General features: G+C 37.2%; 1 protein-coding gene across 7 annotated transcripts in view; it reads left to right on the top strand.

The window, feature by feature from the left end:
- Positions 1–6: 6 nt before the first annotated feature.
- NAMPT (nicotinamide phosphoribosyltransferase) overlaps positions 7–14,436 on the top strand; it is a 35,629-nt gene continuing 21,199 nt past the window's right edge. For all 7 annotated transcript variants that reach the window (XM_023751078.1, XM_006085386.3, XM_014452813.2 and 4 more), the window contains exons 1-4: positions 7–139; positions 5,706–5,862; positions 8,088–8,191; positions 11,265–11,393. In XM_023751078.1, coding sequence (XP_023606846.1) covers positions 83–139; positions 5,706–5,862; positions 8,088–8,191; positions 11,265–11,393 — 447 coding nt within the window. In that variant the 5' untranslated portion in view covers positions 7–82. The remainder of the gene's footprint in view (positions 140–5,705; positions 5,863–8,087; positions 8,192–11,264; positions 11,394–14,436) is intronic.

A 14,436-nucleotide genomic window follows, 5' to 3' on the forward strand; every position in this document is an offset into this window, starting at 1 on the left:
GAGCGCGGTGAAGCCCATTTTCCTCCCTCCTCGCTGCGGCGCTGGGCAGCCCCCCCGGTACGCGGTCGCCACTCCGGCCGAGATGAATGCTGCGGCAGAAGCCGAGTTCAACATCCTCCTGGCCACCGACTCCTACAAGGTAAGGCGGGGGCGGGGGCAGGTGAGGGAGAGGAGAGGCGCCGGGGGCGAGCGCGGGGCGGTGGGGTCGGGGGCGGCCGGTCTGGGGGCGTGCGCCCGGCCGCCCCGAGGGAAGGTGCGGGCAGCGGCGCGGGGGCAGGTGAAGCTGGCGGCGCCTGGGGAAGGAGGTGGATGGAGGAGGGATGGAGGGATGGACGGCAAGATGCCGGAGCCTGGCGGGGCGTGGGTGGGGGGCGCGCGAAGTGGCTGAAGTCGGGCCCGGCCGGCGCTGCCGGCTCGCGGGTTCTCCCTGCGCCCTGGGCTCGGGGCTCCGAGCTCCTGGCTCGGGTCGGCGCGGCGGGCGCGGGCCCGGCTGGCTGGGGCGTCTCGGGCCGAGCGGACGCCTGACCCAGGACCTCGGCCTTTTGGCGCCGCGCCGGGCCGGGCTGGGCGAGGACTCGCCCGAGGAGCGGTCAGTTAAGTAACAGCCCCTGGGACTCGGCGGCGGAGAGAGGAGCGGCGTTGGAGAAGGGGGGTTCCCGGCTCAGCCGTTCCAGGCAGATTCTGCCCCTTTGCGGAGAGCGTGTGGGCGAGGTCCTGCAGGGGTCCCGGGGCGCCGGCCGCGTGCCCCGGCCCGTGGCTCGGTCCCGAGGACACTCGGGTGCCCCCAGCCGCCCGGGTTTCTCCGCCCCGCTGCACGGGCTCCTGCCGATCACTCCTGAGCTTTAACCCCTGGGTGCTGGCCAAGGCCGACCTGCCCTTCCTCACTCCGCTCAGGCCACCACGGGATTTCTGTGAAATGGAAAGTGAAACACGACAAGTTCAATGAACTGCTGCAGTTTTAATTCTGGGGAGTTTATATGCGTCTTGGACTGTTGCATGCATAGCTGCCCCATTACTTTTATTTGAAACACACACATTAGTGAAGGAAAGAATGATGGGAAAAATCTGCCAGACGTTTACTCCCCTGCTTCTGGGTGCCGTTAGATATTACGGAGGTGACAGAACTCACTCTGTGACCTTGGGTATGTCACCCCGTGTGCTCTTTTATGTGCATGGCATTGTTCAAGTGTTGGCTTGTGATCACTTGTTAGAAGTGAAAAAATTACAACTGGAAAAGTGGGTTAGTAGTAGTTGTCTTTGGTCATGTGATCCACTGTGGTAGGAAAGTTCTTGGAAAGATAAATCAACCTGGTGGGAAATCTAGAACCCAAGAGCAAGTTAGACTTTGCTCTCACAGAATTATTTTATGCAGCTTAAATATTTCTCATACTTCTCTTTAAATGTCATGCTTGGGGTTACAAATTTTAGAAGCTTATCTTTTCATGAAATGCATCAGTTACATAACTGAAATTAAGTTTTATTAAAAGCTACATTTTCCTGTGTGCCTGTTTTTTATGACACATATATTTATGTACTGTAGTGCTCTGTTAGCTACAGGAAGGCCATACCAGTTTAGGAAACATTTTTAGTGGAAAAGGTTTGCTGAAGATATTATGAGAGATTTCTTTTCTCTTCATCTGTAAATAATTTTAAAGTTATTGTGGAGCCATTTTCTCTAATAATCTAAGTCAAAACAGTGCTTTAAAAAATATGATTTGGCCCTAGCCAGTTTGGCTCAGTGGATAGAGCATGGGCCTGCAGGCTAAAGGGTCCCAGGTTCAATTCTGGTCAAGGGCACATGACTGGGTTGTGGGCTTGATCCCCAGTGGGGGGCGTACAGGAGGCAGCCGATCAATGATTTTCTCTCATCATTGATGTTTCTATTTCTCTCTCTCCCTTCCTCTCTGAAATCAATAAAATATATAAAAGGATTTGAGTTCTCTTTTTGTAGTTCACTTTCATTTTGAATACTATGAAACTTTTTGTTAGTATTGCTTAACATTTCTTAAACTGAGCTCTCAATTTCTCTACCCATTCATTCCAAGGCCTTCCGCATCTCAGTAAATGGCAGCATTTACCCAGGTGCTCAACCCAAAATTTAGGAGACATCCTTAATTCCTCCCCCTCCTTATTCTCCAGATCTAATCTATCAACCTAATTTCCCTTTACCTCCAAAGGTATTGAGCCATTTCACTCACCTAGCCTAGTCTTTAGCAGTAGCCTCTCACCTGATGCCCCTCTTCCACTTTGGTCACCCTGTAGTCCAGTGGTTCTCAACCTTGGCTGCACATTAGAATCACCTGGGAATCTTTTTAAAATCCTGATTTCTGGGCCTCATCATTAGTAACAGAATTTCCAGAGATGAGGCCCAGAAATCAGGATTTTAAAAAGATTCCCAAGTGATTCTAATGTGCAGCCAAGGTTGAGAACCACTGCTGTAATCCGTTCTCCACCTCACTGCCAAGTGATCCTTGTAAAATGTAAATCACCCAGCTTGAAACATACTAATGGCTTCCCTTTGCACTTGATATAAATTCAAGCTCCTTGTTGTAGCCTGTAAGCCTTACCTGTTCTTGTCTCTGCATCTCTCTCTGACTTCAGGACCATGTACCTCTTCCTCCTCCCCATTCTCTAAGCACCAACCACTCTAACCTTCATTCTTTTCTGTCCCTTGAGTCAAGTTATTTCATATCTCCTTGTCATTTAGGTTTTGCTCACATGTCACCATCTCAGAGAAGCCTTCTGGCCTCCCATTTAAAGTACTCTCCCAGGCTCCCTTTAGCCCACCATTTTCTTTTCATTTTTCATAGCATTCATCCTAACCTGACATTATTTTGCTTGTTTATTATTTTCTGACTTTTCAGTCTTCTTTAGCCCTATGAGGATAGAAACTACTTTAGTCTATTTATTTCTCTGTCCTCAACATCTGAAACAGTGCCTGATATATAGTAGATACAGCATATACAGGGTGGGGCAAAAGTAGGTTTACAGTTATGAGTCCAGGAAACAATTTATTCTTGTATTACATATTCATTATTGAATTATTTCCCATATGAACAACTGTAAACCCACTTTGCCCTGCCCTGTATATTTGTGGATGAATGAACTATTTATAAAATAATCTGTTGATTTCAGTTACTGCTATATCATCTCAATTTCTGGTGAAGGTTTCAAGGAGTTCAGAGTGACCAGTTTAGCAGGAAGTAAAATGAAGAGGGCAGAAAACCTAGCAAAACTAGAATTACTATAAATCAGCCATTGGCTGTATTTTTAGAATAATATTTACTAAGAAGCTCTATATAAAATGTTTTCCCTTAAAACAATGTTATATGCCAACATAAATAGATCTGAACATACTCTTTTATTCTTCTGTAAAAGTATTGGGTGATAGTAGGTGGTAAGTAGTAAATTATGTTTCATGTTTAATTGCCTGAGAGTTTACTTAGAGGACTTAAATTCTTTAGCTAAATTCTAAAACTATTCTAAGTTTTTCCAAAGAAGATTTTAGAAGTCACTTCATTTCTAATTTAGCAGCCTAGATAATTTTGTGTTTTTAATGACATTTTTTTTCCAGAGGAGACATTCTGAATATTTATGCACAGTTTTGAAGTACCATAATTAAAGAACACAGCCAAAGTAAAGAACTGAAACTGTATCTATAAGATCAAAAATTTTTAATATACTTTTAGACCAAGATGGATTTACATAGTTTAGGGACATTTCCATTTAACTTTTGACTGCTTGGTCTACTCAGAAGATGAAAATAATTCATTTGTGTTTTGATACTTTTAAATATGTATAGAAAAAGTAAATTTATAAAGATGCACCATTAAGTATCTGAATTGTAAAGAAGGTCAAACTATTGAGAGTCACAACTATGAATCTGACTTTTATAAACTTGCCTGATGCAATCTAGATCCTTATTCATATTTTACTTCATCAGAATTGAGTTTTCTTCTGTTCCACTGCTTATTCCCATTAAAGTATTTGGAGTTATTTATATTGTAAACTGGACATTTTCATTTTTATATACACCTTAGATACGTTTTTAGTGGTATCTTTTTTTAATCAGTTTTATAAGTAATTGAAATAGTGATAATTTATTACTAAGGTATTCATATATATATATATATATATATATATGTATAGTTATAGATATAAATGTTGTTTTTTAATGTTTTTACTGACTTTTTAGAGAGAGGATGGGAGAGGGAGAGAGATGGAAACATCAATGATAGACACATCGATCCGCTGCCTCCTGCATGCTCCCTACTGGAGATCGAGCCTGTAACCTGGGCATGTGCCCTGACTGGGAATTAAACCCTGACCTCCTGGTTCTTAGGTCAACACTCAACCATTGAACCATACCGGCTGGGCTAGATGTTGTTTTGCATTTTAGTGAATTGCCTAATAGATTGATTTAAGTGCTCTGGACTTAATAGTGGGATCAGTCCCTGGGTTCTAATCTGAAAGAAACTAGCAAATACTTCTAGATATTGATAAGGCCTCCCTATACCTTGTGGTATATAGGTAATCCATCATATGTGAGCGAAACAGTTCTAATTCTGTTGCCTGACTTAGGCAATCAGGCCACATATTAATATAAAGATTGCCTGTAAGGAACATGAGGTACTATTTTTATAGATTTGCAAGTTACTTTTATTGAAGAGGAAACTAAAATATTTTTTAAATTTGTGGGGTTTTTTTTCCCTCTCTACAGAGTATATTCATTTTAGATGAATGGTTAATGTTTACAGTGGTCATCTATGAACTTTGGTCTGCAAAGATTTATTCCATCATTAACCTGAATCACCACCCAATTAAGGCATTATTAACTACTCTTTCAACTGGGCAAATAAATACACATTATTCTTCCAGTTATTTTTTATTGGTAAATGTTTTAACCACATTGAAATATAATAAAATTCAAATTATAATGAGCACTCACTTTATTTTTTCTTGAAACAAAAACAGGTAATTTTTCACCAGTGACTTTTACTCAATTTGATGGAAATTTGTGATAATACCTCTTTATATTTTTAAGCTTATAAGGGTTTGATGTATTGCATAGGCATTTCTTTCACAACTCAGAAGTAATTTGAGCAAAAGAAAAGACTACAAAACAATATTTTTTTTGCTGCTGCTGCTGCTTTTGCTTTCATTCAGGTTTTCAGTGTCACTGTGAAGACCAGAAGAGGTCATTCTCATTATCTCATTATACAGATGAAGAAGTAGAGTCCTGGGAAATCATGACTGTTGACTTATCAGACACACTACATTTAGATAGTAATAGGACCAAATTTTGCTTTCAGCTCATTCTTTTATATCGTGTATGTGCGCTCCCCCGGCCCCCCTTAGGCAGCTACATCTCTCTTCCCTTGAATGAAAACTGTTCCCTGAGATCAAATAAGATACCTGTCTTTGTACTGTACCAGGTGTGCAGCATAGAGACCTTTTACTTCCTTAAGTTCATCTGCTTGTTTATAAAATTTAATACTCTCTTGTGGTTTTGAATTTAAGATACTGAACTATTAAAAGTATCTTAATAAGTATTTCTTATTTTTTATTTTTAGAGCCAGGAAAAGGAGCTGATCAATTGCAAATAAGCATAATTTCTCTGGTTTTAAATAATTTCAAGCCCTTTCCTTTGTGATTTATCGTCTATTCTTCTCATGTTTTCTGACTCAAGTATTTGTCTTTTATAGGTTACTCACTATAAACAATACCCACCCAACACAAGCAAAGTTTATTCCTACTTTGAATGCCGTGAAAAGAAGACAGAAAACTCCAAAATAAGGAAGGTGAAATACGAGGAAACAGTATTTTATGGGTTGCAGTACATTCTTAATAAGTACTTAAAAGGTATTATTTGTCCTATAAATTTAAAACAATGCTTTTACATAAAACTTCATAATTTTTCTCCTATTTTATATTCTAGAGGCCCAGTGCATGAAATTTGTGCACGGGGGTGGGGGTGGTCCCTCAGCCTGGCCTGCACCGTCTCCAATCTGGGACATCCCTCTCACAATCTGGGACTGCTGGCTCCTAACTGCTCACCTGCCTGCCTGCCCCTAGCCGCTTCTGCCTGCCAGCCTGATTGCCCCCTAACCACTCCCCTGCCGGCCTGATTGATGCCTAACTGCTCCCCTGCCAGCCTGATCGCACCCAACTGCCCTCCCCTGCAGGTCTGGTCACCCCCAACTGCCCTCCCCTGCAGGCCTGGTCGCCCCCAACTGCCCTCCCCTGCCGGCCTGATTGCCCACAACTGCCCTCCCCTGCTGGCCTGTTTGCCTCCAACTGCCCTCCCCTGCCGGCCATCTTGTGGTGGCCATCTTGTGATGATGTCACGCGAAGGTGTGATGCCACCTAAGCTTTTATTTTATAGGATTATCTGAAGTAGCATTTTGAATAGTTTAATTTTGATATTTATTTAATTGCTTTAACTACTTTAGGAGTCTTGGAATTTAAAAAACCTTAGAATAATATTTACTAATATTATTAGTAATACATTAAATCTTATAATTTTGTGTGTGCTGGTGTTCTCAATATAAGGAAGATTTTCTGAAACTAATAAGTTTGGGAATACGTCTAGAAAAGTCATTAAATGGGGTCTGGTGGGGGCAGGCAAAGGAGGGGGTATGGGGACATCTGTAATAGTGTCAACAATAAAAATAAAGTTAAAAAAAATTTTTAAGTCACTGATTTTCCGAGGCAAATCTGGTTTGTTAATAGACTTTAGTCATTAATTCAAAATGAAGGATTTATTATTGGCCTGGGAACTCATTTTGAATTGTGGTAGCAATTATAATTAGAATATTTTTATGCTAGTCAGTTTTACCTTAAAGTCTTATTTTTCAAAACTATCTCTATGAACTTAGTCTCAAATGCATATTAAAACAGAAAAATCTCCCAAACAATTTCTTTGCCTTTTTACTTAAGTCCATTTCTAGTCAGTTTTGTAATTTTATTTCTAGGAGGCAAAACAGTACCCAAGGGTTTTATATATTTTGGAAAATTTCATCTCTAGCCTTTTCAAATAAAAAATAATCTTAAAATTGAATACAGATTAAGTTGAATTTTTATTTAATATCCTTTTTCCATAATCTTGGCAATTTTAAGATTAGACTGTTCAGATATGTTATACTACTGAAAACCTACTTGGTATCCAAAGTACTTCTTTTGCAGCAAGACCTCCCAGGATATTTTAAATGAGTTTACTAGTGATCTTACATTGAGAAAGTTACCAAAAGACTGATGTCACACTTCAATTCTACAGGTTAAAAACTTCATATTAGTTATTATAGCAAAAATATATTGATTTCCTGTTACAAGCCAGCATTATTCTAAGTGCTTCATATAACTCATTCAGCCCTCACGACTTATAAGTAGGTACCCTACTATTTTTTATCCTCATTTTACAGATAAAGAAAATTTAAAGTATATTTGGGGGGCAAATGTAGTAATTGTGAAAATTATTGGATTATCAGCCCTGAAGATATCTTTTAAGAATAAAGTAAGAAGGTTCACCTAGAAAATCATCTGTACAAAGGCTTACTCTCAAATTTGGAGGGTGTAGAAATTAATAGAGCTAGAAAAGATATCTTCTTAGAAGTTAATTTTAGTATTGTGATTTAAAAAATACTATACATGTTATAATTTCTTCTGCACACTTACTTTTCAAATAAGAAATCAACACACTTAGACTGAGTGATTAAAAGTGCAAATTCAGCCTGGCTGGTGTGCTCAGTGGTTGAACATAGACCTATCAACCAGGAGGTCATGGTTCCATTCCCGGTGTGCGGGTTTGATCCCCAGTATGTGGTGTGCAGGAGGCAGCCAATTGATGATTCTCATCATTGATGTTTCTATCTATCTCCCTTCCTCTCTGAAATCAATCAATCAACATATATACAAAAGTGCAAATTCATTTTTTTATCCATAGAATGGGTGAAAAGTCTACAGACATTTGCAAATTCATTTTTTTATCCATAGAATGGGTGAAAAGTCTACAGACATTAATCTTGTGACAGCTCAACAGTTCACAGAATGTCTTTTGAAATGTAAACAAGAAATGTTTATCTTTTTAGGTAAAGTAGTGACCAAAGAGAAGATCCAGGAAGCCAAAGAGGTGTACAAAGAGCATTTCCAAGATGATGTATTTAATGAAAAGGGATGGAACTACATTCTTGAGGTAAAAACTGGTTTCATGTTTTGGTCTATTTTGGTTTTACATTTACTTCAAAATTTCTTGTAAAGGAGTTTGAATAGAAGATTAGACTATAATTATAACTCTTTTCTGTCTGTGACCTAAGTATGATGGCTACTTTAGACATTCTTGTGAAAAGTTAAGGGTAACAGTTAAACTTTTTTTCTGGTTGCCAATCATTAGTGTCTAGTAGCCTCTACAGCAAGTCTAATTTGTTATAATATAAATGAACTATAATTTAAATAACTTTTTTTTTAAGAAAGGTGATTTAACCCTTTCTTTGAAAATACACGAATTTAAAAAGGGTGTGGTTAGTTGGCAATTTCAAAATTTAGGTCTATTTTCTTGATTATAGGTTATCTAAGAAAATAGATGCTGTGAATCTATCACTACACAATAATTCTAGGAAATTTCCCTTACTGAATAGTTAAAATGGTTTGGTGCAGATCCATGAAGTTGAATTTTATTCTTTGTACTGTAATATATCTAGCATGTTTGGAACCATTACTTAAACTTTGGGTATCCAGAGACATGGAAATTAAGTTAACGTCCTTTGGTGTTTGCTTGTTTTTTATTACAAAGATAGATTGGGAATGGCATCTATTGGCATCTTGTGATGTTAAGTATTAGTTAACTAATTTGCATCTTAAAAATGTATATATTTTTCATTATAGACTATTAAACACAAAATAATTAGAAATATTTTAACCCTTTGCACTCCGAACCATTCTGGACATTGGCTACCAGCTACTCGAAGCTACTTTGCGGCGGAAACGTGCATTTACAGACCCTCGTATTATTTAGTATAATTTTGGAACCAAGTAACGTATTATAATGATATTGGACTTATATGAATTGGGTGACATCGAGGAATGTATATTTGCAAAAAAAAACAATATTTTATTGTTTATCATTTTGTACAGTATGATAAGTTTTGTAACACTCCCCAATATGCATTGCAGGCTGATTAGTGCATGTTTGACAGTAATAAGTGGTTTGACGCCTGCCACCAAGTTGTTTTCCTGTTAGAACACACAATGCAGTCCCCGTTTTTCTTTGTCCCACATTGGGAATATGTAGTTTATTGTTTAATCCCGACACAAAACCCCGCTGACATTTCTTGTATATATCTTAGTAATTTTACGATATTTTGATTTAATTTCTTGTGCCATTTCAAGATAAAACTTCAGGGAAACATGCATGTCTCAAAAAGTTGCGTTGAAATAACTCAATTCCCCGTAATCACTAATAAACTGCAATGTCCCCTGAGAGGGGACATCCGAGTGATATGCTAGAATTCCGATGTCCCCTGAGAGGGGACAGCGGAGTGCAAAGGGTTAACTTTCATGCCTATCTGGTAATAATCAAATTTTACTTGTTGTTACTTAAGAATCTTTGAAGAAGTCAGGTAAGCACTCTTTACTGTAGTTTTTCCATATTTAAGTAAAATCTGTTGGGTAATTCCTAAACTTACCCCATTTGTTTTTTTGTGAGTATAATCTTAATAGATAAGTTAGGTACTATGCTTATTAATACAACTTCCAGTGGCCAGGATGATAAATCTTTTGATTTTATGTTAAGAGAATTTTAGGGATTCATAGGTTCTCTAGAGATAATCTTATCTAACCCTATTTTATAAGGAAAGTCTGAGACTTGCCCAAGATATCCTACCTGCTTTTGAGGTCAAGCCAAGACTTCTAAGGCAGTATTCTTTCTGCTATATCTTGAGGCCCTCAGTGCTTCTCATTAAACAGATTTTTTTAAAATATATTTTTATTTCAGAGAGGAAGGGAGAGAGAGAGAAAATAGAAACATCAATGATGAGAGAGAATCATTGATCAGCTGCTTCTGCACACCCCCCCACTAGAGACCAAGTCTGCAATCCGGGTATGTGCCCTGACCAGGAATAGACCTGTGACCTCCTGGTTTATAGGTTGACGTTCAACCACTGAACAACACCAGCCGGGCTAAACAGATTTTTAAAAAATATATTTTAGAATATAAATTAAGCTGGTATTGCTTCTTGACCTTTTGAATTTTTTAGAGAGAGAGGAAGGAAAGGAGAGAGATAGAGAGATAGAAACATCGATGAGAGAGGAAGATCATTGATCAGCTGCCTCCTGCATGCTCCCTGACAGGGGACTGAGCCTGCAACCTGGGCATGTGCCCTGACCAGGAATTGAACCGGTGGCTTCTTGGTTCCTGGCTCAATGCTCAACCACTAAGCTATATTGCCGGGCTAAATAGATTTTTAAAATTCTAGTTACCTTGTCCCAAATCACATAAATAAACTTAGATATCTGAAACAACTTCCCTTCCTAGCCAAAAGTTAGCCACAACTTTTAGCTTTAAAAGTAGGGAGGCATAATTAAATATCTAGTAACATCCTATGTAGCACATATATTCTCAGCCTAATTTTGGAGAGAATTGTTGCACTTTTGATATTGATAGCCAAAGCTCTAGAAAGTATACTATCTACTACCAAAACAGTTTCAGGTCTACACCAGAATAAAGAGAAAACCTATTTAAGGTTCTTCTACTGGCAGGGAGCTCTCTCTGTTTTCTTTCTTTTTTCTCTCTCTCTGTGTGTGTGTGTGTGTGTGTGTGTGTGTGTGTGTGTTATTTTGCTTTATTTTATTTTGCTCTTTAATAACGTTCCCTTATTTCATCTTTCCGTCTTTAGCCTTTCTTTTATTGAAAATGACCTACTTAGAAGAAAAATCATGTTTTTGGAATATGTTGGAATTCTTTTTTTATTTTGTTTTGAAAGAATGAAGGGGAAACAACACTTCTTATGAATTTGAAATTATCTGTATCTTTTAATAATGTTTGTAGCAACATGAAATTTAAAAATTGATATCAGTGCCTAAGCTGTTAGCTAATTTCATTTCAGGAGAATAGGGATATTCTGACTATCTTACTAACATTATAACACCTATAATTGTAGTTTCTATTACAATAAGTTTAGCTTCTGTAAACTGTAAAGAACCTTATTATAAAAACAGGTAACTGCATGTCATCAGTTGAATGAAATGAATTCATTATTGTCTCTTACCAGAAATACGATGGGCATCTCCCAATAGAAGTAAAAGCTGTTCCTGAGGGCTCTGTCATTCCCAGAGGAAATGTTCTCTTCACAGTGGAAAACACAGATCCAGAGTGTTATTGGCTTACAAATTGGGTTGAGGTAAATTGTTTTGTTTTTAATTCTTATTTACATTAATTGAAGACATAAAAACCATTCAATTGGGATTCTAGTTTAAAAATTGCTACTAATAAGGTGATGTCACCTCCTACAATTTAATAAACCTTTACAATTCTCAATTTCCTCACCTATAAAATGACATTTAGACTAAATAATCTTTAAGGTTCCTTGCAGTGAAATCTAATGTTCTGAGATTTTATCTAAATCAAATTATTAAGAATTATTTCTCTTAAAGCTCAGCTAACTTCCATCTTATTTGTTGCAATCGTAAGAAAAATTAGAACAGCACAGGTATATTTTTAATGATTTAAGGCATTTTTTTAGAAATTCTGTTTTAATTAAACTAAAGGCATTTTTGTTCAAATTTTTAATAACTGCTTTCTCTATTCTTATCTAATTAGTTAAGGGCCTAGGCTCTACCTCCTGATATTTCTCATCTAACTACATTCAAGATTCACTGATTATTTTATTTGATTTCTGAGCCTTAAAAGGAGGCTACATTATGGGCTCTGAGTTTATATTACAAAATTTGTTTGTTTTCCTTCTATCTATTCCTAAGTAATCATATTTTTTCACATGCTTATAGTTTTGATATTAATAATCCTACTTAGCTCCTCACAGCTTAATTTACACTTGATCTTAGCTAAAAGGCCAAGAAGCAATACCAGCTTAACTTACATTTTATCTATAAAAGGAAATATTCTGGAAGGTGACTATAGAAATACCATATTTATTTTTGAGAGGTTATTACTTAGTGCTTAGAACTGATTCTTTATCTTATTAGTTTATTGGTTAAACTAATTTGTTGTTACATAGTAAAATACATATGAGGTTCATTTATAAAAACTAGAGAAGTAACACATCTAAGAATGTTTGAAATTCATTTTTTGCTAACATTTTGCTAAACAAATTTTGCTAAATTTAAAACTTTCATATCAGATTCTTAATGAGCTATCAACTAATAATAGACTAATGGGCTCAAAAAATGTTCAATTAACTAAAATGCAAGTTTTAAACAGTTCACTGCTATGTCTTAAAACTTTGAATTAATGAACTCAAAGTAAAAGAACATTTATCTCCTTATTAGTTTTGTATAATTGTTATAGTATTTGTACTGGCAAATATTTTATTTTAAGGTGATAGTATTGTGAAAACACAACAGTGGAGGAGTTCTTAATCACATAATCTAGTCATTTTACCTTCACTGATGCCAAAAGATCCTAAATAGATAAATCTTATTGTGAAAATCATCATCTGTGGATAACCTTTTCTCAATTTTTTTCTTTCTGGTTTCCTGATTGAGGATTTAATCAATAAGTACTATTCCCTTATGTTTAATTGAACTTCCATAAAGCAGATATTTATGGACTTCATGTACGTTTTTATTCTCTTCACAAAGTGAAAAAACATAGCCTTAAAAAATAAACTTGTTTTAATCATTATTGTTTTGGTTTATTTCACTAAAAAAAATAAAGTAAAAAATTTATATATAGACATCTTAGAGCACTAGTTTGTTAGCAAATATATAAATATTTTAAATTTAACAATTATTAAATGTAAAATCCAATATGAGACTTAGATTTTGAAGAAAAAGTACATAGTTCCTTGTTTTTATTTGCTCATAACCTGAAATAACTTAAATCAAGTTTACCTTCTATCCTAATATATATTACTAGAGGCCCAGTGCACGAATTTGTGCACCATTGGGGTCCCTTGGCCTGACCTGCAGGATCAGGCTGAAACCGGCTCTCCAACATCCCCCGAGGGGTCCCGGATTGCGAGAGGGCACAGGCTAGGCCGAGGAACCCCACCGGTGCATGATCGGGGCCAGGAAGGGACTGGGGCTGGGGAGGGATCGCGGGAGGGCTCCAGGGCGTGTCCGGCCCATCTCACTCAGTCCCAATTGGCCAGACTCCAGCAGCAAACTAACCTACCGGTCAGAGCGTCTGCCTCCTGGTGGTCAGTGCATGTCATAGCGACTGGTTGACCAGTTGACGGTCTGCCTCCTGGTGGTCAATGCATGTCATAGCGACTGGTTGACCAGTCGACGGTCTGCCCCCTGGTGGTGCTTTGATTGGTGGAATGGACGACTGGACACTTAGCATATTAGGTTTTTATTATATATAGGATTTTAAATAATTTTAGACACTTAGCATATTAGGTTTTTATTATATATAGGATTTTAAATAATTTTAGGTATTTTTATCTAGGCACAAAAAACATGGTCTGACAGTCCCTTATTGTAGTTTCTGATTGATCCATGCTTTAAAAAACAATGTGTTTACTCTCAATAACAGGTCTCTAGAAGAGACTTTTTCATGGTAACTCTGCATTCTTTTTGGGCTTTTATGTAGGGTTAGAGGAGGTTCATCCTATTTTTACTCATCCCTAACCCAAGTTTACCACCTTGTATATGAAATATGTTACCAAATTCAATAAACCTTTTATTTGTAAATTGAAGATTTTCAGGTAATTCTTGATTTAGAATATTTAAAATAATAGTACTAAATAAGGCTCCTTCCAATTTATGGTCAAAGCTATTAATAACATTCTTCCATTGTTATTAACCATACACTGTTATTCCCCATATACTGACCTTTAAAACCCACTAAAATTATTGAATTGCTTTATCAGTTTCAATATTAGTGCTAGAAGAAATTTTAGTCCTCAGATCAAATTTTAAAACATTTAAGAGGGGACTCTCAGACTTCGGAGGGACTAAGGATTGAACATATTAGGCTAAACTTAACTGTCTCTTTCAACCAGAAAAACAAAACAAAACCTTTTGCTGTTAAAAGATGACTTGAAAAATCATTACATTAATCAAATAGCCCTCATTTTACAGATGGGGAAATTGCACCCTGAGAGTTGAATGAACTATTACACTAGAGTAGGTTTAGTCCCTTCTGTTATAACACACCATTTTTCATTCTTTAAAATTCTTTATCCTGCACAGTAACATTATAATAAACACATCTTAAGTGAAATTTGCAGGTTCATTTACTTTAGACTTAGTTTTCAGCTG

Source organism: Myotis lucifugus, unplaced genomic scaffold, assembly GCF_000147115.1.
Source record: "Myotis lucifugus unplaced genomic scaffold, Myoluc2.0 scaffold_18, whole genome shotgun sequence".
Lineage (NCBI taxonomy): Eukaryota > Metazoa > Chordata > Mammalia > Chiroptera > Vespertilionidae > Myotis > Myotis lucifugus.